This window comes from Perissodus microlepis, chromosome 15 (genome assembly GCF_051167445.1).
Source record: "Perissodus microlepis isolate ML-2025 ecotype Zambia chromosome 15, ASM5116744v1, whole genome shotgun sequence".
In the NCBI taxonomy this organism is placed as follows: Eukaryota; Metazoa; Chordata; class Actinopteri; order Cichliformes; family Cichlidae; genus Perissodus; species Perissodus microlepis.
Genome location: NC_140475.1, coordinates 31,280,852 through 31,308,611, shown reverse-complemented (window position 1 = coordinate 31,308,611; position 27,760 = coordinate 31,280,852). Strand labels below are relative to the sequence as shown.

Sequence of the window (27,760 nt, the reverse complement as noted above, 5' to 3'; positions counted from 1 at the left end):
AATGAAAACTGGTGGGTAATTCTGATAAACATTCCACATTTCAGCCATGAAACAGGGGAAACAAATTAGTTAGCATATAGAAATGACAGGTTTGCAGGAGTAGCATAGATGCGTCTCATTACCACAATAAGGAGCCAGACAATCTGGTAGAGATTGAGTGCTTGAGCTGGTCTTTAAATGCAGGTCAGTAATGAGAATGATTAGAACCAAGTGATCAGGTTGATGTGTGGAAGTAAAAAAGCTAACCTCTGCTCAGCTCCTCATAAAGACTCCAAGGCAATAACAAACAAGGGGAGGCTATGACACACGTTATTGGAAGCATATTTTTGTTGTACTTACTTTACACAAACACTTTGATCAGTTATAAAGGGCAATAACACTACAACGTGTTACAGTTAAACCAACTTGTTTTTAATGGGTTTTTCCTGACTTTCAGGTTTCAGATATAGCAGAGACTATTCTGCCTATAGCTCTGCTGCCAGCTCTTCATTTATTCATTAAAAAAGAAAAATCTGTCACATGTGCAACTCTGAAGATAAACAACTATCTGGGATAATGAGTTTGCACTTTAACTAAACAGTTTTAAAATGAATGGTGTGTGATTTTGACATGTCAGGATCATAGGAGAAACTGACAGTTGGTCTGTATAGATTAACTTCTAATGAAAACAGATGGGGGAAAGCATTATGTAATGTCATGAGATTGGCTCGCCATCAAGCACAGCAATCTTCCACCCGCTAAATCTAGATTAATTCTGCTTGTGTTTATGTGTGGGTGTGTATGCATGTGTGTGTGAGAGAGACAGAGAGAGAGTGGCGTGGGCAAATCTGTCAGGTTTTAAGAAATACTGGCAGGCAGTTCATTAGTGTTCAATGCAGCAGATTTTTTTTATAGCACAGTGCTCTAGACTTGAACACAACATATTTTTTAAAAATAAAATAATGTGACATCTAAAATGTTTTGCTCACAAAATGTAATCTTTTTAAAGTCCTCAACCCCCCACCCCCTAGACACACTGTGCACATACACAGACACACACAGCTGGTAGACTTTGACTCTCAATGTGACGTTTGCACTTTATACACAGGTTTAGCCTTTGCTGCCCCCTACTGTCAGAATCATCTCAGCACCACATTTTTGTCAAATTTATTTGTTCTCACAATTCTTGAAATTTGCATATATATATATATTGTACAATCATTGTGGTACAAGCTTGGTGAGATATTCAGAAATGCCTCATGAGGTTAGGATGTTCATGAGAAATGGTGATCAGCCCAAAAATAAATTGTCTCAGTCTTTACTTCCCTCCGTGCACTCCGTCTTTCTTCCTTAGTAAGTTAGTTACAAGTTCATGCCTGTTTTTTTTTATTCTTTAAAATTACTGCTGCTGTCTGTGTTTTAGTTTTGCTACTTCTAGGTCCTAGGTTTTGATCTCTTTGCCCCTCATGATATTCTCTGCTCCCTCTGTTTCCATGTCTAGTCATCCCTGCCTGTGTGTTCCCTCTGTTCCAGTGTAGTCCTTCAACATCGTTCAACTTAGGAAAACCATTCAGGTACCATTAGATTCTTCTTCTTTTGAACATATGTGCTTGTATTTTTTTCAGCAATTCATTGCATAGTTTTTATGAAATTCCAAAAAATTGCACCAGCCCAGGCCACTCTGGAGCCCTAGCACTTGGCCAAACTTTCATCAAACTTTATGAGTCACAAGACTTTTATCCGGTAATTCTGTGTTTTTGATATCTTTTTTTCTCTTTTCTTCCACAGGAACAATTTAGGTTTCATGAAGAATTTGATTTTTAATGGAATTTTCCCAACACTGCATGATGATATAATCAGCTGTAAAAACTGAGGCTGGAGAATAATCTGAAAAAAAAATTCTTTTTCCTTCTTTCACACCCAGACCTTTGCCCTACATGTATAATATATACATCAAAATGTAGCTATCAATGTCCTCTTTCATCCAGTGTCATTCTCATTGAGATGGGATTTATATTATTCTCTAATTACCTCCCTCCTCCCGCTCCATCACACCCCCCCACACATGCAGGGCCTTGAGGTACAGGTATGTCACTGAGGTGCAGAGGAGGTATTGCCCTCCCCTCCTGGTCACCTGTGCCTCAATTTTATTCCATAACGTAGACACATTATTTACACTCTCATGACACATTCATATAGGTCCTTGGGGGTAGGCACACTGAATGGCGTGCAGAGAACGGTCTGTTTATTTAGCCTCACCTCTGGTGCCTGTGCCCACTTTTCAATTTTAAATTGCATGTAGACATTTAGGGTGTTGGGAGGGGCCGAGCTGTCACCAGCTGTTATCTGGCTGAAGGTTGTTGGCGCCATGCTCCTCCCCTGTTTTAAATGCACTTTAGAACAGCATGCATCAACACAACATATGAGAGGGCCGATTGAGGCATGGGGTTTTCTCACACCCACGTTCTCTGTTCACCATCTGGGGCGGGGGCTTTTGCACCATAGCTGCTGGGTGAACCCCGTCTGGGGCTCTCCTCAGGTCTTTTCTTGGTGGGGGGTGTGACTGCCCCTGCGGTGGTCCTCCTGGGGCTCTCGTGCTCTGGGGTGCCTATAGATGTCTTGGACCCAGGTCTCCTCCATGCCTGCTTCATGTCCTGGGGGGGCCAGGCTGTGTGGACTCAAACAAATGCATACAATCTTGGTTGGCTGCTGCCTCTAAACATGTGATGTGTCATTAACACTGTGTGTGCTCAGTAACATTAAATATTTAATATTTACTGCTATTTATGCATATGATGGTTGTTGTTGAGGTTTCCCTGCTGTGTAGTTTTTTTGCATGTTTTTTTTTTTTTTTACATTTTATTTCAGCAGGTGGTGAAGATTTTTAGTGCCCTCTCTCTCTTCTTCTGTTAACTTTCTTCCCATCTTCTCTTTCTTCTTGTCCATTCTGATTGTAATAAATCAAAATCCTAATACAAATCTAATAAAATATGACTTTCAAGTGGACCAGTATAGCAAAAGCTGCAATGGTCCAATTGGGGAAATAAATGTGCATTTTGTTTGGCCTTTGGACAATAAATCTGTTTAGTTCAACTATACTGCAACCTGCCACATTAAAGTTGTATGCAGTTTCCACTGCAGATGCTCTTCCAGAGGACTACATCACTACGAGTGAGTCCCGGGTGCTCATGATCCTGTTGCCTCTTCACCAGGTGCCATTTCTTGGACTCGTTTTTGTAGGTACTGCATACGGATGAACAAGGTGCCCCAATCAGTCAGTATGTCTTTTGGAATTCTGACTAGGGTGCCTGTGCCACAGTTTTAGTTGCAGAAATGCTGGCCAGTAGCAATGCTTCAGGATATTGTCTTGCGGTTCACCACTTGGCATTCTGGGCAGGATGCACGTCACTGGCGCACATCCCCTCAATGGTCAGAGTTTTATATCCCATGAAAGGATATTTTCACTAGGTGCAGAAGTGGATCAGTGAAATCACCACAAGTTGAATGACCCCTTAGTTTCAACTAGAGTCAACCTGTGTCCATGGTGACATCTTCTGGCCAATTTCACTACACCAATACACTACAGTGACACAGACAAGCTCTGCACAGTTCCGAACAAAGCTACTTATTATACCAGACTGATAATAATTATGATCAACACATATTTAGGAGGCCAGAAACATATTGGAACTGTTAAAGAAAGCAGTCTGTGACTATAGTGATCAGTGTACTTCAGCAAAATTCTCTCTCTTTTAATATTCCTGTTGCTTTCAGTAACTTAATTTACAAAGTAAATCATTCTGAGAAAAGTCTGCTGTATTCATTGGAATAACCAAACATGTTTCCAGCTGTTGTGAGATCAGTCTGCTTTGTTTTTGGTTGAGTTTGAAGCTTTCCAGGTGTTCGTGTCAGCTTCGTACGGAGCCCCGGAGGGGACATGGGAGAAAAAAAAATTAAGACGGACTTTTGCGAGATCTCGCAAAACAAACTCGGGATCTCGCAAAACTTTTGCGAGCTCTCGCAAAACAAACTCGGGATCTCGCAAAACTTTTGCGAGCTCTCGCAAAACAAACTCGGGATCTCGCAAAACTTTTGCGAGATCTGGCAAAAGTTTTAGCCGCATTCTTCCCGTTAGCTTCGAGCTAATGGGAGGTCGAGACCTACTACAGCCGGGAGGAACACCGCTTTCCCGGCACATCGTGCCTCGACCTCCCGATCGGCTTCGAGCCGGCGTCCGAAGAATGCGGCTAAAACTTTTGCAAGATCTCGCAAAAGTTTTGCGAGATCCCGAGTTTGTTTTGCGAGATCTCGCAAAAGTTTTGCGAGATCCCGAGTTTGTTTTGCGAGATCCCGAGTTTGTTTTGCGAGAGCTCGCAAAAGTTTTGCGAGATCCCGAGTTTGTTTTGCGAGAGCTCGCAAAAGTTTTGCGAGATCTCGCAAAAGTCCGTCTTAATTTTTTTTTTCTCCCATGTCCCCTGCGGGGCTCCGTACTCCGTAGCTTCGTGCTAGAAACTTCCAAAAGTTTTGCGAGATCCCAAGTTTGTTTTGCGAGATCCTGCAAAACTAACTCGGGATCTCGCAAAACTTTTGCGAGATCTCGCAAAACAAACTCGGGATCTCGCAAAACTTTTGCGAGCTCTCGCAAAACAAACTCGGGATCTCGCAAAACTTTTGCGAGCTCTCGCAAAACAAACTCGGGATCTCTCAAAACTTTTGCGAGCTCTCGCAAAACAAACTCGGGATCTCGCCGCATTCTTCGGACGCCGGCTCGAAGCCGACTGGGAGGTCGAGGCACGATGTGCCAGGAAAGTGGTGTTCCTCCCGGCTGTAGTAGGTCTCGACCTCCCGTTAGCTTCGAGCTAACGGGAAGAATGCGGCTAAAACTTTTGCGAGATCTCGCAAAAGTTTTGCGAGATCCCGAGTTTGTTTTGCGAGATCCCGAGTTTGTCTTGCGAGATCCCAAGTTTGTTTTGCGAGAGCTCGCAAAAGTTTTGCGAGATCCCGAGTTTGTTTTGCGAGAGCTCGCAAAAGTTTTGCGAGATCCCGAGTTAGTTTTGCGAGATCTCGCAAAAGTCCGTCTTAATTTTTTTTTCTCCCATGTCCCCTCCGGGGCTCCGTAGTAATGTGTTATAGTGATGATAAAGTAACTTATTGCAGCAAATAAAGTTTTCTGTTGAAAGGGAGTAAGAGCTGAAAATTCCTGCTGTTTTATTTTTTCATTGAAAGCAGAGAGGAGGTTTTTGTTGAGATATTCAGCGGTGAGTTTACGCCACAGATTACACTTTAGATTCCAGTGTTTGAGTGCTTGGATAATCCATATTGGGCTTCACAATCCACGGCAAAAACATAGAGGGGGTGTTGGTTAGTGAAACATTGGAATAATGGTGCCCGGTGTACAGTACCTGTCGAAACTGGGGTGAAGGTCCGTGGCAATGTTCCTTATCCCATAGCCCAGCCAATAATGCGATTCACATTCGTATATACGCAGCTAATCAACATCGTTGACGGGCTATGACAACGTCCTTATGTGCCGACACCGGTGTTTTAGCTAGCAAAGCGCCGTGGCTGATGTGGAGTGAAGCCACGTTAATGACAACGTGTACAACCATTGGAGATGTGAGCAGGGCAGACGGAGCAATTGACGGAAAAAGTGTGGACTTTATACCAGGTTTTTAAATTGTGTTGATAGGCCACGTAAAACCAGAGTTATGATAAAAAAAAAAAAAAAATGCAATGTTTGGTTTTCTTCCTGAATACTATCGTTGTTTATATTTACTGCGGGAAGAAACGGTAAAAACGGCGTTTTATAAGGCAAACGCTCGAAAGCCTGTGAGCAAAAACAACACCACCCCCCCAAATGGCATTTAGTTGTTTAGGAAGGGGGGAAGTTTAAGGAGTGACAGCAGTGTTTTAAGATGTGAGAGATTTGCAACGTTTAGCGCAAATCTTGTGTAGTTAGTGTGTAGTGTAGTCAATAGTTTTGTTGTGTGTGTCAGAACAATGAGGCGACTACTGAATGTTACAGGTGTTACAGGAGTGATACATCTCCTGTTGTCAGGTTTGCAGGTATCAGACTCTTTTTCTCCTTTATCTCATAGTGGACAGAAATAATTTTTGGAGTGGCACAAATAATTTGTGTGGCATCAAATTTGATGCAGAACACCTGATTGTTCTGTAAATAGTTTGAAATGTTTATTTTTTTTAAAAATGCCTTGGCTGCATTTTTAGGTAAACAGCTGCAAAAAACTTGCATAACTCAGTTACTTTTTTGGAGTCCAAGGGACCGCTCAGGGAGTTTGTGTGTTCGCTAAGACACATGAAAAATTAGAGGGAACATTGGTCCGTGGCCTTGGTTTTTCTAACACCTGCGCTTCAGAAGCTTCCCATCCCTACGAGCAATACACCATAATGCTTTTTGTGCACTGCATTCATGGATAGAGCCTGTTCAGTGCACAACTGCACATCCTCGTCAGTTATTTAGTGAGCCAGAACTACACAATACGTGTTACTGGAACACTACACAGTAAGTCATTAAACTTGCAAATGTCACGAAAGCCCCGAGATTACTAAAATTATATTATTCATAAATAATGTTATTTAATTATTTATACAAAATTCCTCGCATTAGAAGACTTTAATTATGAAAGTAAGAACAGGAACAAGCTCTGCGTTAACATGTCGTATTTCCGGTACGACGTCGACAGACCCAATAGCAGTTCCTAGAACACCCACAGGGAACAGTTCCACAGTAGCGGAAGGAGTAGTCGTAGGTCTCTTGTATGCCGCTTTCTGCGTAGTGGCTGCTTGGATGAAATCGTGAATCTGATGTGGGACGTTCTGGTTAGACGTTGCTTCTTTCGGGAATTTTAAGTCTACGGACCAACACAGTGTTCATCACATTACAGCGATATTTTAACGGTGTTGGCAGAGATTAATTTGTCATCATTTTTTAAGTTAGCACAAAGCTAACATCAGCGTTACCTTGCTCTAACCATGTCTGCTTCGACTGGATGCTCCCCATCGGGCCAGCACTCGGGCCTTGTCCCCAGTATGTCCATGTTTCGATGGCTAGAAGTGCTGGAGAAGGAATTTGATAAGGCTTTCGTGGATGTGGATCTGTTGCTTGGAGAAATAGATCCAGATCAAGTGGATATAACGTATGAGGGTCGGCAGAAGATGACCAGCCTCAGCTCTTGTTTCGCTCAGCTCTGTCATAAAACTCAGACTGTCTTCCAGCTCAACCATAAATTAGAGGTTAGTATTTCTTCTAAGAAGAGCGGTTAATATTAGGAATCGGGTTTCCTGTTAATGAAATGATCACGCCGACTCCACTCAAGATTCAACAGAGTGACTAATGCCACAGAGCAGCACTGGTGTTTTCAGGGCTTCAGTCACTCCTGTGTTTTGGTGTCCTCCCTGTGCTTCTGAGGGTTTATATCCATCTGTGGCACCGACCTGTAAACTGTGATCACATGGGTTATGGTATCCACAGCAGCCTTCGTTTGGTCATTGAAACCAACATAGGTGTTAGCATACTTCACATTCATTTGTCTTCTAGATACAGAACATGTTCTCAGGTGTCTTTGACCGCTTTATTAAATATCCTTTATAATTATGTAGCGCTAACGTTTTTTTAAATAAATAAGTCAGCACCTGAACTCCTTGGCATTTCCTCAGCAATGTTTGCTGTGTAATTAGGGTGTGTTGTCATGTCCAAAGAAGCTTTGCCATCTGTGAATATTGTCATTATGGGCTATATCGGTGTGTAACAATGTTTAAATAGGTGATACAGGTGCGAGTGACATCGGCATGAACCAGTGGTATTTCCTGCTTAGAGATAACCCTGCTTCTTACAGCTTAGCTTGTTATCATAGTGATTCACCCTGCCAGCTGTTAAACCTGTTAAACAATGCATATACACTGTGCCATCCATCTATCAGATGGAGCAACCCTCTGTCGTAGACTTTGAACCTTGTTTCTAAATGTTTTCTAGTGGTGGAACAGAAGTGGATCATGGAGGGGTCAGGACAGATGCACTGAGAAAAATGACTGAACATAACTTATGTTTTGTCAAAAATGTTATGATTGTACAGTTTTGTTAGTTCAGCGTTAGGGCTGGGTATCATCACTGATTTCTAGAATTGATTCGATTCTGATTCACAAGGTCCCGATTCAATTCGATCCACGATTTCAATTCGATTTGAATCGGGGAAATTTTTCCTCAGAAATATTATAATTCTGATCATTTATCAGTACTGACACTTTTGAGACGTCATCAGAGGTGTAAGCATCACAGCAGATGCCTTTGTGTCAAAGTAACTGAGGATAAAACACAGAAAAACATGAAGGAGATTTTCCTGGCCTGGCTTTTTATATCAGTTAACCTTAAAAATATTCAGCAGTAGAACAAAAACGGAAGAAAACCTGCTCGTGAAGCCGAGCAAAGTCACAGAGGCATTTTGCAATTTGTCATAATTTTAAAAAGCATTTTTTTAAAAGTGTGATTTTTTTTTCTTTTATCGTGGTGGAAGAAAAGCAGCAAAAGTAAGAGGGAATTCATGACTATGTTTAAGTGAAGCGGAATGTAAAGCTTAGTTTTGATCTTCTTTTGCTGCTGGTTCAGTCAGTTTCGGTTGGAGAGTGATGAAACAGCAGCTTCAGAACCCAGCACAAAAAAAGACGTAAACACAGATCGTCGACCAGACGCAGCAGAATCTGTGAGGTGTTGGCTTTCAGGTGAGAAAGCTGACATCTCACTGATTTTGATGCGTCAGGTCTGCGCTTTGTGTTTACATGTTTGTGCGGAATCCGTTTACCTCCACCCATTTACTGTTTTAGCTGTTTGGAGGTTGTTGAAATAGTTTTGTGAGCTTTAACCTGAGATTCTGGCGTTTATGGCAAAATACAAGCAATTTAAAAAGCAATTCAGGATTTTCATGAATTGCTTTATTCAAGCCGAAATCGATTTTAATTGGAAAATCGATTATTGAAACTCACCCCTACTCAACGTGTGTCTATTACAGCAGAAGGCGCAGGAAGGTCCCAGTTCTGAATACACCACCTTTTCTGTCTGGAGTTGGCATGTTCTCCCTGTTTTTGCTGCAGAATGTCTGTCCATGAATTAATGTCCTGAAGGTCGTACACGTAACAGTGTTTCATCTTTTCCGCCTCTTTAATTCAAGTACTAAATGACATCTGCAGATCTTTTGATAAAGAGCTTTTAATAAACAAATACATCAGGGCTCCAGACTAACTTTTTGCCATGGTTGCACTGGTGCACCTAACTTTTTTTCTTAGGTGCACCAGTGCAAAAGGTAGCAGCAGCACAGAGTCGGTGCTGCGGTGCTTCAGCAGCACATTCAGCTACTCTAAGCAGCACCTTTATGATATGGGCATAATGTTGTCTGCTGTTGGCCACAGAGACTTTCAGAGGTTTTTTTTTTTTTTTTTACTCGAACAGGGAACAGGGTCGCAGGGATTCTTTTAGTCGCACCATTGAGAAATTAGCCTGCATTTGCGACCAAATTGTTCGCACTCTAGAGCCCTGTACATGTAATATGTCATTTTCTTTAAAGACCTTTAGAATACCACATGAATACATTGTTGTGCTAAATTTATGGGATCGTAATGTTTCCGCACAGTAACTAATAATTAATACTCATAAAATTACAAAGAAAAAAAAGTATGTACTGTAAGATTTGGGTTTTGCAAACTACGAAAACAGTGATGCTGTGATCTGAGACCCATGCCCCTCTAAACCACCTAACACATCTGTTTCCTGTGACCCATCCCTCTGTTGTTTCACTCCACTCTAGGCTCAGCTGGTGGACCTGCGCTCAGAGTTGACCGAAGCTAAAGCTGCACGGGTGGTGGCAGAAAGGGAGGTCCACGACTTGCTCCTGCAGCTTCATGCTCTCCAACTGCAGCTTCATGTCAAGCAAGGCCAAGCTGAGGAGTCGGATAGCATCAAAGATAAACTGGTAGGGAGAACGGCTATAATACAGTCAATCAGCCTTTGTAATCATTTAACAATAGTAACAGAGTTACTGATTGGCTGCAGTGAGTGAAGATGACATATTTATTATACAATCATTGAGTAATACACTGTCACTGACAACCTAGTCTTCTGTTTTCAGTCTAAGACGTTAGGTACGTGTATCGGACATGCTCGCTGACATAGCATTACAGTGTAGAGCTTAGTGATGCGCCTGTAATTAAAAAAGTCAATGTCATTCTTGTACTCGGACCAAGACACGTATGTTCCTTTGCGGTAACATTACAATTTCAAGAGAAATTTCATTCCTGTTTACTCCTTTCGTCTTTCTACTCCAGGTCTTCTTATTGTTTTTCTGTCTTTCTAATGTCTTAATCAACAATAACACTCCCCGGCAAGCAGAATAACAACACTGTAAGCATACTGTAGTAGTTTCAGTGCTGTGGACAGGTGCCAAGTCCTGCTGGAGTGTAGGAAAATTCACAGTAAACAGTCCAAACTGTTAAATGCTTGACATGAGCTATCTCAACTAAAATAGAGGGATACATTTCACTGGAGGAAACAAAACACTCTCTCTTTAAGTTCAAAATGAATAGAGAAAAATTAACATCTGCCTTATCAGAAGCCATGTCAAATAAACAAACAAAACGGCTTTACTGATATATCGACTATTTCTTTAACATGAAAAAAGTAAACAATGAAACGTTGACGTACTTATTGAGTACTTTTAAAATACTAATCCAAAAAATGCTCTCTGCAGCATCAAAACGAAGCACTTTTTATGTTACCTTAACATAAACAAATATAAATCAAAAATGAAATTGCATGAAGAATTCATCCAAGTAAACACTGACAATATAAAGTGCTAATAAAAGAAAGTACAGCTCTGCAGTGTCCATCAATGGAACACTTTTTGTGCAACCTGAAAAGGGGAATTTGTTCACCTGTGTGACTGATGGTTCCACTGATCAGTTATGTGATGTGCTGTAACAGTGGCCTACCATTCAGTGGCTCTCCAAGTCCAAGGGTCGCATGTCAAAGCAACTTTCTGTGCTGAGCTGAGAGAGTCCAGCACTGTTGCTTTGCCTTCTTGATACAACTTTGGCAGAGTATGTCCGTGAAGTGTTGACGGGAGGGAACAGTGTAACAGGGCTCCAGTGTTTTAATCATATTACAAAATTATTTATTCTCCACAGCACTCAGAGGGCGCATGTCTTTGCAAATAAAAACAAGTACTGACTGCGCTATCTTTTTTTGTTGCACGAGTTGAAGTTGCTAGTATTTTCGAAAAGTTAACTTCTTTAATTGTCCGTTAAACACCTCATTTCGTTTTAAAATTAGAATTTGACCCTACATCGCTATTGTGTCTAGACACATGTACTTGTAAATTTGTTGTGTTACCCGAGTATTTGACTCTGGCGGTGCAGATTTTACAGACTGCATAGCTCTTGTCATAGTCTTTACTGCCTTCTTTTGTCCTGAATCCAAAATAAGTCCACACATGTGCTTTGAAAGCTGATGGAGGTCTCTTAGATGACTTGAGCCTGCTAACAGTTGTCTTTGGGCTCTGAGACAACTAACGTCTGCTAAGTGACGCTAGACTATAACACCCCTCAACAAGTATCAGTTATCACAGAGGCTAACGTTAGCCAGCTGAGAGATATAATCTCTCCAGCCTGTCCTGGGTCTGCCCCAGGGTCTCCTCCTGTTGGGACATGCCAAGACTAGAATTATTAACCCCCCTGCGAAAATTTGGCATTTTAAAAACTATTTCCCAAGTGACACTAAAGAGAGCAAAAATGGTGTCATGGTGCAAAACTAATTGTACAGAAATAGAATATGCTCTAGATCTAAAGGGTGCAATGTAGACAAAATGTGTGTAATAAAACCTGCGTAAGTAAATTTGTTACTGCAGCATGTTAACTGAGCAGTAAGCGGATTGAAGGGGTGTTGTTAAGTAATCCAACATAGCAGGGGAAAGAAACTGTCCTTGTGGCGTGAGGTGTTGGTTGTGATTGACCACAGCATCCTGCAGCAATCTTCTTTGCCTGATTCAGTGTCCTGGAGGGTGTACAGGTCTTGTAGGGAAGGGAGATTGCAGCCAGTCACCTCTTCAGTACAGCGGTCTGCAGTCTGCTTTTGTGCTTGGTAGTGGCAGTAGCGTACCAGATGGTGATGGAGGAAGTGAGGATAAATTAAATGATGGAGGAGTAAAACTGCATCGCCATTGACTTTGGCAGCTTGTATTTTTTTCCACCGATGCAGGAAGTACATCCTCTACTGTGCCTTCTTGGTTAGTGAGCTGATGTTTAGCTCACACTTTAGGTCCTGGGAGGTGATGGTTCCAAGGAAGTTGTCACTGCACCAGGTCAGTAGACATCTCCCTCCTATAGGCAGATTCATCTCCACCCGAGATGAGCCCGATGAGTATGGTGTCACTTGCAAACTCAAGGAGTTTGACAGATTGGCAATAAGAGGTTCAAATGTTGGTGTACAGGGAGAAGAGCCGAGGAAAAAGTACAGAACCCTGAGGAGAATAGGTGCTGATGCGTTGAAAGTGAGACATGCCTGCCTAGACAGTAATTCGGTGATCCTTCTGCAGGTGTAAGCGGGCACATTTGGCTGTGAGAGTTGTCTTGTAGTAGAGCTGGGAGGACGGCATTAAAAGTGGAACTCAAGTCCACAAACTAGCCTGATATAAGTTCCTGCAGAGTCCAGATGCTGGAGGATGAAGTGCAGTGCCATGTTAACTGCATTGACTACGGACCTATTGACTCTTTAGGCAAACTGCAGGGATCCAGGAGATGGCATAGTACCAGATGCTCATATGTCTAAATGACTACAGAGGGCAGAGCAGTCGGACTGTTTCTAATAACACTTTTCCACTTTATCTGAGCACTCAAAGTGCTCTATACGACTTGCCTCATTTGACCGTTCATATAAACACTTTGTTCTATGTTTTTTTCTAAGTAAGTACTTTTTATGGATGCATCGGCAAGCAACTTGGGGTTAGTATCTTGCCCAAGGGTATTTGGCGTGCAGGCTGGAGCAGCCATGTTGCTTAGTCTTAAAAGTAATATGCACCATGTTTGGAGGTCAAAAGGCACTGCCGCAAAAACACCAGAGCCAGAGTGAAGTTTGGAGGTGGAAACATCATGATGTAGGGCTGTTTATCAGCATAAAACACTGGCACGCTTCATATAATTGAAGGAAGGATGAGTGGAAAAATGTTGACATTCCTGATTGAAAAAATCTGCTGCCATCAAAGGGTGGAGGCAAGTCAATGATCCAAAACACATCCCAAAGGAAACTGTCAAGTGGTTTCAGTAAAAGAAAATAAATCTGTTAGAATGGTCCGGTCCAATCAGCTGACCTGAATCCAATTGAAAATCTATAAGGAAAAAAAGACCTAAAGCTCAGAGTTAATGGAAGTGGCCCACGGAGCCAAAATCACAGAAATGCAATTTCTCCATACGGGAGGTGTCTTGAAGCTGTCACCAACAAAGCTTTTTGGACCAAGTATTAAATACATTTCAGTAAGTGTGTTCAATACTATTTCCCTCTGTCATTTCTCATTATTACACATAATGTCATTTATGGTTTGATTTCTTTGCATATGATGACTGAATGGGTTTTTACCAACATCTGGTGAGAGTTTCATGTCAGTGGCACCATCAAAAATATCTTAACTTATAAAATTGTTCGATACTTATTTTAGCCCCTTATGTTAAAAAAAAAATTACACAAAGTATAAATGGTTTAGGACTGTAGTTGGAGAAATGCAGGGCTGAAGGGGTCACAGATCGGATGTTGACCTGGTTCAGAGCAAGGTTATTATAGTCAATTAAAAACTAAAACTAGATGTAAAAGAAACATTATATTTAACTTAAATAAAAACTGCACATGCCCCCCATACAGTAGTAATTAAACAGTTTAAAACTAACCTGTGAGAAATGCATATCCTTAAGTTTATCCATCTACTATTTACTGAAGCCTTTTCAGAAATGATCTCAGGCAGGCTGGCTGGAGAAAATGCTGATAAATTATACAAGAATTAGACTAAAAATAAAACAGATTTTATGGAGGGATGAATCCAAATTTTTGGTTGAAATTGTACAAGGCTGGTGTCTGCTGCTGTATATCTGATGCTTTGTAACCTTTCTAATGCTTTTTGTACCAATTTCTCTAATCAAAGACTTTTTTCTTTTCTTTTTCTGTATATTTTCCTTTAAAGCCTACACCAACCTTAGAAGAGCTGGTAAGTCGGTGTAATGGTGTCTTTCCCAGAAAATGTAGCTACATGCCTCATTTCAACCATTTACACTTAATAAATATATATATACACACACACACACACTGTACTCTTTACATGCATCATGTGCCCAAGGATACTTCAAAATGCAAATGCATTTGTTGGGCTTGACTTTCAAAAATTAAAGTCAAAGAAGTGGTGTGACTGAATTTGTTTATGAGGAAGTTCAGTATCCATTTGCAGAGTGTGGGAATCAGGGTCAGAGACAATGCTTAAAATAACTGCTGACAATGCAATCAAAGTGGCTCGAGTTAAACTGTTCTTAACTACCAATGAAAAATGCAAGCATTTGTTGATTTACATATGATAGGGTGTTAACTAAATCGGAGTTAGCCAAAGAACCAAAGCCTGCAATCAGTGATCAACTGTGAGTTTCAAAGCTGTAAGCAAACTACTTTCTGTGTAGGTGCCCCTCAAGCTAGGAGATGTGTTAAATACTGAAGTCAATAAGCAGCATTGTTATCTAGTGGCATAGTAACAATAGTGGCTGTATTAAGACAGGTGGGAACACATTCTTGTGAAAGTTGCTTGTATAAAGTAAAAGCATCAACTAGCTGATTGGCACATTTTTAGTACACAGACAGGGACGTTATCAGGCCTGCAGCTTGACCTTTAGTCACTTTCACAGTAGGATTTGTCTCACATCCATTGTAGAAATCATAGACTGTCATGATTGATCATAGACACTCATGGGTAGACACCTGAAGTGGTATGTCCCTGTGGTATTCCCACCCACCAAGCCCCAAGAACAGCTGGTGTGTTGAATACGTTGGAGGTGAGAGCAGCTGACCTGAGGAGATGGAGGATCATGGCTACGCTGGAAACCTGGACCCTCCATGTCCAATTACTACGACTACCTGAAATAAACTCTGAAGTTCTCCTAAAAGATGTGAAAGCAGCATTATGGACAATTCCTAATGTGACGGTTATTAAGCAGCTGGCTGATCTACACCGCAGCAGCAGTGATCACTGAAATGCTTGGCTACATGACGAACAACCACAAGGAGCAGTATTCTTCACTGAGAAAGGCAAGCTCAAGGCAGCACAGAGGAAACTTGGCAACTATTGGAACTGCAAAAAGGGGTACCTAAGAAATGCTGCAAGTTGTCCTTGTCCTGAGGCCTTAGAAACTGTCAAGCAAAGACTCAGAGCCTTGGGCAGCTGCTTGGCGAGGTAACCCAGAGATAGAAGCCAGGAGAATAAACCAGTTCAAAGCTGTTCAGTTTAAAGCCCCTTTTCTATTAGTACCTACTAATCGATTCGCCACAGATCACCACGAGCTAACTTGGATCACCTGGTTTTCCATTACAACCCAGTGTGCGTGCTTGTCATAGCAACGCATCTGGGCGTGGACAACAAAGGTGGATATCGAGGCAAGAACATACCTGCTGCTCAGTGTGTGGCTTTTCATCAGACTTGGGGACCACGGCATTGTTTTTTTTTTTTTTTTATAGCCATTTCCCCCCTTGCCGGGTTTCAAAAATGGTGGTTTTAATTTTCCTGAACAAGATGCTTTCATGACTCATCGAGTGATGCTACTGACCAACCAATCAGTGGCATGCAGTGTGACAATGATAACATTTTAGTACCTACTTAGAAAGTACCAGGTACTGGGACCTAATGGAAAACCCAAAAAGCCATGGCAAACTGTGCCGAGTCGAGAGGCGTGGGAGCTGAAGGTTTTGCCTCACGTTCTAATTTTAAATCCCTATGAGACACAAGTAATCCTGCAGTCTAAGAGTGAAGTGCTGTAATGGGGTCATGTGGTACTATCAGGTTAGTACTATAAGATGGGGCCTGATTATTCAAGACCTTTAATGTGATGAGAAGGATTTTAAATTTGATCCTGGATTGAAGAAAAGCCAGTGTAAGAGAAATATGCTCTGTCTGTCTAGTACCTGTCAGTACTCTTGCTGCAGCATTTTGGATGAGCTGAAAGCTTTCCAGCGAGTTTTTAGGACATCCTGATAGGGATGGGTATCGTTTAGGTTTTATCCGATACCGGTGCCAAACCGGTACTTTTGAAATGGTGCCGGTGCTTAAACGGTGCTCGAACCGGTGCTTAAAGAATGGAGAACACAAACTTTGTCCAAAAACCTCTCATGTTTAGCTGTTTTCCACTTTTTCTTTGGTCATTTTAGCCTTTTTGGCCAGGGTGAAGGGAGTATCTGCCATCAAACAAGAAGACGGCTGCATGTAACTACAACGCTGTTTGCTAGTTCACCTTACATGCATTAATTTAATAACGTGGTTAACCTACTCAACGTAAATTACACACGAACAACATTAAGCTACTCACGCAGAGAAGAACGGCTGCTGCTGCCATCATCATCTGTCATCATTTCTGCTACACTGGCAGGGCTAGCGGCCTGGACTCTCCTCTTCGGGTTCTTGGGGGATGTTGCTAACTCCGCGTCCGATAACAGGCACCACACCCGCAGTAGATGTGCTCGGTGTGAGGTCTCGCAGCAAGCTATCAAATACGGTGCATTTCTCGGCTTTTAAAAAAACGCTATGCATCGCCAGGTTCGTTGTCAGATTCGAGGTGTTACCTCCTTTGCACAGTATCACCTTAAAGCACTTGTTGCAGGCTGCTGAGTTTGCGTCTTTTGCTGTGAAGTACAGCAAGACTGGGCATTTTTAATCTGTAGCTCTGCTCTAAAAGAACATACGTACCTGGGCCCACCTACTATCCTTGGAAAGGTAAAATGGTTGGCTAGAATCCAAAGTGTGTGACATCTCAGGAAAAAATAAAGCACCGAAATGTGTGCTGCTTTTCGGTCTGGTTACTACCGTTTATGTCAGAACCGGTGCCATAATGGCACCGGATACCGGTACCCATCCCTACATCCTGATAATAATGAATTATAGTTGTCCATGAACTAGTTTTTCAGTGTCACTCTGAGACAGTATGTTTTTAATTAATATTGCACAAATGGAATGGTAAATGAACTGTTTTTATATAGCCTTTTTCTTTTTTCTGCTTTCTATCTAACATTCGCACACAATAATACTCTGATGGAGTCTAATATCATCCACATCTTTGTCTTTAAGACATTCCCACAGTTTAACTAATTGGTGTGTGTTATCTGGCTTAAGGGATAGATAAAGTTGGATATCTGCATAGCAGTGAAAATATATGCTATGCCTTCTGATGATACTGCCTAAGGAAAGCATGTAAAACATAAAAAGAATCCGTCCTAGCCCTGAACCCTGTGGAACTCCATAATTAACCTTAGTGTTTGAAGAGGACTCTCCATTTACATGAAGAAATTGGAGTGTATTAGATGAGATTCACAATACTGCAGCATAGTACCTTTAGTACCTGCAGCATGTTCTAATACCGGTAATAAAACATTATGGACAACAGTATTGAATGCTGCACTGAGGTCTAGCAGGACGAGCACAGAGATGAGTCCACTGTCAGAGGCCATAAGAAGATCATTTGTAACCTTCACTAAAACTGTTTCTGTGCTGTGATGGGCCATTTTAACTACTTTAAAGTAGTTAAAATGGTTTAACTACTGTTTTTAATAGTGTAAAGACCAGTTTTTCCAGGCTAAATGATGATCTTCTAAATTAGTGAGATGTCATTTCTTATCTACTTATCTACTTTAAGGTGCATGTTTGAGAGTTATACCAGGGAGTCAAGTACTTCTGATTTGAGGCTTTCTTTTTCAGAGCAGCTACAATATCCAGCATTTTATGCAGTGAGGCTGTGACACTATAAACAAGTGTCATGAAATCAATTCATTACTGCTGTGTAATCCACTGTTGTAAATTTAACAAATGATCAGACAAAAAATGGTGTTCAGGGAATACTGTTAATGTTCATTTTCTTTGCCATATATCATAATAAGATCTAGAGTAAGACTAAGTGTTCAGTGCGTTCTTTTATTTTTTGAAAGAAGCCACTTAATTCTAATAATTGGCCTTGTTGAGGCTGTCATTTTTAATATCTACATCAATGCAAAAATCACCCCCATTAATTATTTTAGCTGAGCTGAGTACAACAAATAACACTGTTTTTGAGGTTTCCAGCTTGCATGGACAAGGCTAAGCATCAGGCTTTCAAATGAATTAAGACCATGTCTGGGTCTTTGGCTCATTAATAAGCTGGAGTGGAAGATCTTGTTCTAAGTTTAATAACTTTTTGGACACCACTTAGACAGCCAGAAATTTAACGAGAACATATCACTCCTGGTCCGACTGGGGAGGGGACCAGGAGTCTAACATACAGAAGCTAACTGTGCTCCATGAGCATCTAGCAAACTAACAAATGAGTCGGCTGCTAATGGACCAAACAAACCCAGAATGGCTAACTGAAAATGGACCAATCCCGTTCAACTGCTGGTCAGTAACCTGCCTCAGCACCACATGGAGCAGGGAAAAGAAAGGACAGATGGGCAAAACACCAGCTCCTGGTAGATAGACTGTAAGACCAGACTGACCAACCTGTGCACTGCCTGGATTGACTACAAGAAAGCCTACTACTCAGTGCCTCACACATGGGTCCTGGAATGCCTAGAATTGTACAAGATCAATAGGACCCTAAGAGCCTTTGTCAGGAACTCAATGGGGATGTGGCGGACAACACTAGAGGCCAAATTCAAGCCAATAGCAAAATTCATTATCAAGTACAAGATTAAACAAGGAGATGCTCTGTCACTACTGCTGTTCTGCATAGGCCTGAACTCCCTTAGCCGGACCAGACAAACTACGGAATGGAGCAATTGTCAGCCTCTTTCTCTTCATGGAAGTGTGTGCCAGGATTGAATGAGACATCGATTCACTGATCCACATCACTAGACTCTACAGCATCATCAGAGTATTATTCGAACTGGAGAAGTGTAGTTGGATGGCAACAAAGAGAGGGAAGGTAGTCAGAACTGAGGGAATTCCACTACCAGAAGGCAACATCGCAGACATCGAGGACAGCAACAAGTGCCTGGGAATTCCACAGACAAATGGGAACCATGAAGAGGCTGCTAGGAAAGTTGCAGTCATCAAATACATGCAGAGAGTACAAGATCAAGATCCAGGCAGTCAGCACCTGCCAGTCGTCAGATACCCTGCTGGGATAATCAGCTGGCCTGAGAGAGAGAGAAGCCACTGACATCAAGACAAGAAAGCGTCTTATCATGCGTTAGTGACCTAGACTTGGAGGATGCCTTACCCCAAGTCCAGCACCCCAAGACTGTATACTAAGCGGAAGGAAGGTGGCTGAGGACTAGTGAGTGCCAGAACCAATATCCAGGATGAAAACACAAAGGTCCATGAGTTCATCAGCAAGCCACAACTGATAGTGTGGCTCCTCCATGATATGTACCACTGGCGGATATAAGAAGTGGATAATATTGAGAAATCCTGCCAGACATAGTAGTGGTGGATAAGCAGGGGAAGTGGGCTGTAGTGATAGATACCAAGTGATAACTGGAGAACTCATTGCAGTGAGCCCCAAACTGGGCGAGCAGGTCCAGCACATGCCAGGAATAAAAATCCAAAAGAGCGCAGCCTGCATGGTGCCTGAACTGGAAAGTAACAGAGGACAGTAGTTGTCAATGAGCAACAGGTTTGAAAACCTCAACAATAAGGCAATCTCTTATCAAACACTGTGCTATACTCCCTCAAGTCCAAAGTTTGATATAGATTCAATTTACAATTGTTGAAAAATGCAAAGAAACGATATAATGCCACATAAAGAGTCTACTATTTATTAGTGAGATTGGGATCAACCTGTCAGCTGTGTTTTATCCTCGTGTACCTAGTTTTCTCATGGTTATTTTTCTGCAAATTACATAAAATTACATAGACTAATGTGAATGTAAATCAGAGTTTAACCTTCTCATATAACATTTGTAATTAACCATGATTAATTTTTGCAAATTTAACATTACATTTTCATAATATTCATTTAAAAAAATAGGTTAACATTTTGTACTTACAATGTATGTGTTTGTTCTAGGAACAGGAGCTCGAGGCCAGTAAGAAGGAGAAATTAGCAGAGGCAAAAATGGAGGCAGAAACCAGACTATATAAGAAAGAAAACGAGGCCCTTCGCAGGCACATGGCAGTACTGCAGGCCGAAGTCTACGGAGCCAGACTGGCTGCTAAATACTTGGACAAGGAACTGGCTGGCAGGTAAGACATTAAAGTTCAAACTATTTTTAGTGCAAAGTTTAGGTTTGCTAAGACTATTATGGTAACTTCTAATAATAATAATAATGATAATAATGATGATGATGATGATGATGATTCTAATAAGCGATTAGTATAATAATTAGGAAATCATGCACATGAAGGCACGTGGCACAGACTACATGCAGTGGAAGTGACGACTAATGTGAGAAGAGTGAAATGATGGGGTTCAGTGTAGTCTGTAATCATGTTGAGAACATGATAATGGTGAAAGTTTTGTTGAGATTAAAATGTCAGTTTGGACCTGTGCAAGAGGAAAGCACACACTATAACATGTATACACAAGTATAATAAACAAATACAAGAAATTATTATACGTATGTCTATCAGTCTTTGTGCCTATGTTGCTGAAAACCAAAGTGAAGTATCTAGTGTAAAATAAATTTGAATGAGAAATGGTCTCTTCTGGGGGACCTTGTTTCAGTAGCACAGTAATTACTTCTCTTTAGTAGGCAACATCAAAGGCTAGATGAGTATTGCACTGTGTTTATCCCCGTTAATGGGCTACATACGACAGGCCTTTAAGGTGGCAGCACTTACACCGTTTGCCGAGCCAATCTTCAACTCCCATTCACCAAAAATTCTTAAAAGAGTAATTGTAAAACAGCTAACAAATCATCTGCAGAGGATTAGTTTATTTGAAGTCTAGGAATTAAGGTACTCCGCTGCAGTGGTTTGAATCATATCTTTCTATTAAGTCAATTTGTTCGTGTAAATGGGGACACAAAGCTTAACTATAAAGTTTACATTTGATATGCCTCCCTTAGGCAGTATCGTTGGAAGGCAGAGCCTTTATTGGAAGAATAAAGGCTCTGCCTTAAAGACATAAAGACCTGAATGAATTTCCTGCTTCTAATTTCAGATAAAACTGAGATTTTGTACTTGACCCCAAAAAAACTTAAAAACATGATGTCTAAACAAATAATAAGAGGCAGATCCTTCAGTTTCCAGGCCCGTCTTCTGTGGAACCAGCTCCAAGATTTGGGACACAGACACTCTCTTTACTTTTAAAATTAGGCTTCTAACTTTCCTCGTTGATAAAGCTAATTAGGGTTAGGGCTAGATCAGGTGACCCTGAATCTTCCCTTAAGCTGTGCGATTTTTTTTTCAGTCGCGTTATTCAGCTTCTGCTCAAACTGCACGATTGACTCGCAGGGGTTAGAAGTTCATAGGTCACGATGCAGGGTCTCACACTATACGGCCCGATGCTCTGATGCGACCTGAGTGCTCACAATGTGCGTCCATAAAATTAAGGTTATAACAGAAATTCTGTCGCTTGCTCTCCCTCTCTGTCTTTCACTCACACAGACACGCACACCACCACCATCAACTTTGCTAAATTGCTAATAAAAAACATTAATCAGGCAGGTGTGATTGAGCAGCAATGTCCATCCAACTCTTTTCATGGTTGTTGTGGTCGTGATAATTTTGTGAGGCCACATCGAAAAGGCTCGGATGAGCTTGCCATAGTTCTACAAGTTGTGCCTCCATCGCTTGTGTCCAGATCACACGCTGCACTGCCGTGATGCGCCATCTTTTTCACTGACATTTGTGTTTGCGCGTGCGCAGTGTGAGAAGCTGCAGTGACACCCTCACGACCAAGTGATTGATGATTGGGAGCTGGTCGTGAGGTGTTAATCACTTCTCGTTACCCCACGTATACTACACGATGCATGACTCAAAAATCGGCTAAAAATGGGCCAAAAATCGCACAGTGTAAGCCCAGCATTAGTTATGCTGCAATACGTCTAGGCCAACGGTCCCCAACCCCCGGGCCTCGGACCGGTACCGGTCCGTGAGTCGTTTGGTACCGGGCCGCGAGAGTTGAGGCTCAGGTGTGAAATGTATGGTTTTCAGGGTTTCTATCGGTTTTCAGCGTTATTTTGTTATCGTTTTTATTGTTAACTCGGTTTTCCTGGGTCTTTTCACGTGTTATGAATAAATCTTCTTTTTTCCGGTACCGGTACTAGTTTTATTTTGTTGTATTTATCCGCGACACCTTAAAAGCTGGTCCGTGAAAATATTGTTGGGCATAAACCGGTCCGTGGCGCAAAAAAGGTTGGGGACCGCTGGTCTAGGCAGCTCGAGGCTTTCCATTATGCACTGAGTGCTTCTTCTTTAGTCACCAATCTCACTCATTGTTCTTACTCACCACTCTGCGTTTAATCACTAGTCAATATTAATCTCTAGTTCTTTTCCACTGTTTTTTTTTTTTTTTTTTTTTTTTAATTTGGCCCTGTTTTCTTCCTCTCAACCCCAACCAGCAAGCTGCCCGTCCCGTCAAGAGCCTACTTCTGCCAGAAATGTCACCCTGTTCGAAGGGCGTTTTTCCTTCCCTCTCTTACCAAGCACTTGCTCAGAGGGGAACATTTGATTGTTGGGGTTTTCTCTGTGTGTATTGTTGTAGGATCTTTACCTTACAATATAAAGTACCTTGAGGCGACTGCTATTGTAATTTGGCGCTATATAAATAATATTGAATTGAAATGTGTGATCCATGCATTATACTTACCTATGACCAGTGATGTCACAGATGTCAAATATTTTACATATTTCAGTAAGATATTAAATAGCACATACAGACAGTAATTAGATCTTTGCTTGGTTTGTCTTTCAGGGTGCAGCAGATACAGTTATTGGGTCGTGACATGAAAGGGCCAGCACATGACAAGCTCTGGAATCAACTGGAGGCAGAAATTCACCTTCACCGCCATAAAACTGTGATCCGAGCATGTAGAGGTCGAAGTGACCCAAAGAGACCTCTTCCCTCTCCTGTGGGACATGTGAGTGTAAAACTACAAAGTAGTGAAAGCTGTTGGTACCTTTAGTTCTGCGTCCAAAAGTTGTTTTTGTGTGTAATTACAGGATCCAGACATGCTGAAGAAAACCCAGGGAGTTGGCCCTATCCGAAAGGTTGTGCTGGTCAAAGAGGATCATGAGGGTCTAGGAATTTCCATTACAGTAAGAAGTCTCAGTATTTTATCTTTTTAATCAGCAGCTGGTCATGTTTGGATCAAACCTTACTTAAGTATCGAGGTTCTGTTCTCTGTTCACTCCCCATCTGAAGCTAAGGGGTTTTCATCTACTAAGATGATGCGGTCAAAGCATATTTCGGTCATCAGTGGTAATGAGCAGGACCATCTCCTCGAATTTTTTGGGGGTGACATTTACTTGCACCTTGCATTCTCTTTCGTCTTTAAGAAGCACTATCATCCTTGTTTAAGCTTCAGTTGGTTAGATGTCCACTTTGTCTAAGGCTGTTTCAATAACTATGTATGTCCAAACTTTCCAACTGGAGCCGGACATGGACCTACTTTCTACTTACTTTTTGAGTTAGCAATGAAGCCTCAATGAGAGTGCAAGTATCTGCGGGATCACTGAACACAGGTAACAGTTGTTGATTATTCACAATGTCTGTGACCTCAGCCAAAAATGTTCTGAGCAACTCACACTTGACTTTGGAAGATCCCATCCAAAGAGGCATTGAGTCCAGTGCAAAGTGGCCCTGGAGCCAGATGACGAGCCACTCAGTCCACCCCAATGGATAAAAGAAGACCAAGGGACCAGTGTACCCTGCCCTGAGATAGGGTTACCGAGGACCCACCCTGTAGCTAGTCACAGGGAGGGAGACCATCTGGTAGCCAGGCCTTAGCCCATAGGACCTAGCGCTGTAGGGGTTTGGTGCAATGTGTGTCGAGCAGCACTCAGGGGCAGAGGCCCCTAACAACTAATGAGCTAACAAGGCTGGCTACTTAAATGGAATGTGACCTCTCTGGTGAGGAAGGATTCTAAGCTAGTGTGTGAGGTTGAGAAATATCAGCTAGATGTAGACAAGCTAACCTCAACACACAGCTTGGGTTCTGGTTGGTGGCGGCAGGCAGGGGTGGGTTCTTGTAATCACACGGTTGCTGCCAGTACGTTGGGGTTTTTCTGGTGGACAATAGGGATGCTTCACTGTGCCTTTGGGTTGGGGAACGGGTCCTAAATGTAATTTGCTTTTATGCAGTGAATGATAGTTCAGAGTACCAAGCCGCCTTGGTGTCATTGAGTGGGTGCTTCATCCGGTGACTTCCTACTGGGAGACTTCAACACTCATGTGGGCAATGACAGTGAGACCTGGTGTGTTTGGGAGGAACAGCCTGGGTTATCTGAAACGACCAGTTCTTTGTTACTAGATTTCTCTGCAAATCACAGTTTGTCCATAATGAAGACGAATGTAAGGATGCACATAAGTGCATGTGGCACCAGGACACCCTAGGTCGATGATCGATTTTGTATCATCGGATCTGCTGCCGGGTGTTCTGGACACTGATAAAGAGGGGCGGAGCTGTCAGCTGATCACCATGTAGTGGTGAGTTGGGTCAGGTGGCGAGGGAGGATGCTGGACAGACCTGCCGCACCAAAACGTGAGCTGGGAATGTGTGGCGTAGGCCCCGGTCTGGGAGATCTTCAACTCTCACCTCCGGAGGTTTGACTTCCCACTGTCACCAAGTGCTTGTTCAGAGGGTTGTTTGATTATTGTAGGATGAAGGTTACAATATAAAGAGCATTGAGGAGATTTCTGTTGTGATTTGGCAGTATATAAATAAATGAAATTTAATTGAAATACACCTTTGTAGTGAGCAATGTGTCATATCATTAACAAGTTGTGTAACAGCCAGAGTTCAAAGAGCCAATTGCGTGATATCACTTTTAGAAATGGAAGCGCCATTAGAACACAGTCTGATAGTGCTGTTCATCTGTGTCATTATGACATGGTGCATTAAAGCTGCTTTCAACTCATTTCATTCCTTCGGCCTCACTTTCTCAGGGTGGGAAGGAGCACGGCGTTCCCATTTTAATTTCAGAGATCCATCCCAGTCAGCCCGCAGACAGATGTGGAGGGCTGCATGTTGGAGATGCCATCCTTGCTGTCAACAGCATCAATTTGCGAGATGCCAAACATAAGGAAGCTGTTACCATTCTCTCTCAGCAGGTAACACTGGCACGCACATACACGTGCTCCCTGCATATCGCTGTTTGTGGTTAATTCTTTGTGTCTGTGTCAGCGAGGACAGATAGAGTTCGAGGTCGTGTATGTGGCTCCTGAAGTGGACAGCGATGATGAGAATGTGGAGTACGAGGATGACAGCGGCCATCGCTACAGACTCTACCTAGATGAACTGGATGACAGCATCACAGCACCACCTAACAACAGTTCAGCATCACTTCAAGGTATGAAGAAATCTGCAGATCAATGAAAGAGCTTTTAACAGACTTTGTCCATATGTGAAGGTGTGCACTGTTTATACCTTCCCCTTTGTAGAAGCCAATTATAAGAAGAGGGTGCATGTTGGAAAATTGGATTTTGCGGGTTTTCTGTTTTTCAGAAAAATCATTGTTGCTGTTTTAGTTTCTTTTGTTTTACATATAAGAATTCTGATAACACATTTCCACTTGACTTGTAGTCCCCCTTCAGCTACGATATGGGATGTAACTGCACAGAGAGCCAGACACATAATACACATAAACACATACTACACATAATACATACAAATTAAAACAGCCCTATATTAAAAAACAACATAGAATGAGCTAAAAAGCAACATCTCACAAGGTGTCAAAGGCCAGGGTGAAGAGATGGGTTTTCTGAAGTGGTTTGGAAACAGGATAGAGAACAGGAGAAGATCTGCTGCTGGTTGTCCAGGTTGCTTTTAATTGACGATGAGGATGAGTTTGCTTATTGTCTCTGTGTCCATCCTTTAGCACTGGAGAAGTTGTCACTGAGCAATGGAGCAGAGTCTGGAGATACTGGGATGTCCAGTGAGACACCTTCAGGGGAAACCCCTTCAAAGCCACCAGAAACTGACTGTTCTTCCTAGAAACTGCTGGAATGTGGAAAGGAAAAGAACTGAAATGAAATTCAGTGACAATCCTGTGAAAAGGGGAACATCTGTTTTCCCTTTTTGTCCTTGGAGTGATGTAATTTTCTGGTGATGCAACAATGATTTTTGGGTTTTAAAGTCCATATTCTTAAAGTGGAGGTATGTGCAGAAGGGAGTGATGCTGGACTCTGATAAACTTGGTGATATACAGGATAATAATGCAGGTGATGGATGTCACTAAGTTATCGTGGAGGTGTTTAGTGGAGACACTTGTTTTGCTTTACTTTGTATAGTTACTCATCAAAGAATCTGTTACCAAACTTCTCAGATCTAATCTGTTCATGCTCATCCAAATGAGATGTTAAAGAATAATTTTATATATGATTATCCCACCCGAATATTTTAACACGACTATGTTACAAAAATAACACTTTGTAATTGAATACAATTCTTTGGGTTCCCTGTTGATTTGTTTATCGCTGTTCATTATATTTCATTATTGCTTCTGTTGTGCCACATGTACTTTATGAGGTGTTCCTCACAATGTAATAAAATACAACAAACTCGCAAACTGTTTTTATCTCAGCCCCTGACCAACAGGCCTCACCACTGTGCAGATATTTAGTTCAATACATTCTTCTTATTTCTTACTACTGTTAATATTATTATTATGGCCAAAAGAAACAGAAGTAGGTTAACCCAACCCCCATGAACAACACTGCCTAAACACTCTCAATGCTATGTTATGCATTCAGGTCAGTCTTTTTTTATTTTTATTGTCTTCTTTTTACATTTTTTACAGTTTTGGTTCCAGTCTTGTTTTTATCTGTGATATAATTGAAAGCATTCAAAAAAGTCCAAAACATATTTTCCCATCTCGCGTTAGCAGGCTTACAAAATGTGTGCAAAAGACAAATCAAATACAATCAGTGTACACAAAATAATAATGCAATATATTAAGTGTTCTTCAGCAGTAAAGATTCAAACAACTGTAAACGGGAAAACCGCAGACATCACAAAAATGTTTGATCATTCATACTTAAAATAGTAAAACATAAATGAGTATATTTATCCGTATTTATGAAGAGGAAACAGCTGCTGCAGACTCCCTGAGCTCTGTAAGTAAGGCTCTCTGCTACAGTGCAGGCTCGCATCAATAGCACTGAATGATCCCTGTTCTTATAGAGATGTTATCAAATGAGGAGGATGGTGAGTCGTAATAAAATGCAACACTTGCCAATAAGATGAGTGATCAATGTTGCAGAAAATGTATAAAAATGATTTTATTCCTGCAGCTGTACTTCAAATGTTGAAACTTCAGAATCATGTAAACATTAAATATTACTGTTCCATGACCTAAAACAAAAAAACAACAACACAATTTTCTTGATTAAATGGACGCTGTCAGTGTGT

At 41.7% G+C, this 27,760-nt stretch overlaps 1 protein-coding gene and 1 pseudogene across 2 annotated transcripts; both read left to right on the top strand.

The window, feature by feature from the left end:
* Positions 1 to 6,689: 6,689 nt before the first annotated feature.
* On the top strand, positions 6,690 to 27,760 carry gopc (golgi-associated PDZ and coiled-coil motif containing). 2 transcript variants are annotated; one of them, XM_084952398.1, is made up of 9 exons: positions 6,691 to 7,233; positions 9,795 to 9,959; positions 14,208 to 14,231; positions 20,251 to 20,426; positions 23,101 to 23,266; positions 23,349 to 23,444; positions 25,294 to 25,458; positions 25,532 to 25,697; positions 26,229 to 27,760. In XM_084952398.1, the coding sequence occupies exons 1-9, from the start codon at positions 6,973 to 6,975 to the stop codon at positions 26,342 to 26,344; spliced, it is 1,335 nt and encodes a 444-aa protein (XP_084808524.1). In that variant the 5' UTR covers positions 6,691 to 6,972; the 3' UTR covers positions 26,345 to 27,760. The 2 variants fall into 2 exon arrangements, with proteins under 2 accessions (XP_084808525.1, XP_084808524.1); XM_084952399.1 differs by lacking the exon at positions 14,208 to 14,231 and having other exon boundaries at positions 6,690 to 7,233.
* LOC146372425 (uncharacterized) lies at positions 11,989 to 14,201 on the top strand (annotated as a pseudogene).

Coding starts and splice junctions, on each gene's coding strand:
- gopc (XM_084952398.1), top strand. CDS start 6,973: ATGTCTGCTTCGACTGGATGCTCCCCATCGGGCCAGCACTCGGGCCTT. Junction 14,232..20,250: donor CACCAACCTTAGAAGAGCTG/GTAAGTCGGTGT, acceptor TGTTTGTTCTAG/GAACAGGAGCTCGAGGCCAG. Junction 25,459..25,531: donor TTACCATTCTCTCTCAGCAG/GTAACACTGGCA, acceptor TGTCTGTGTCAG/CGAGGACAGATAGAGTTCGA.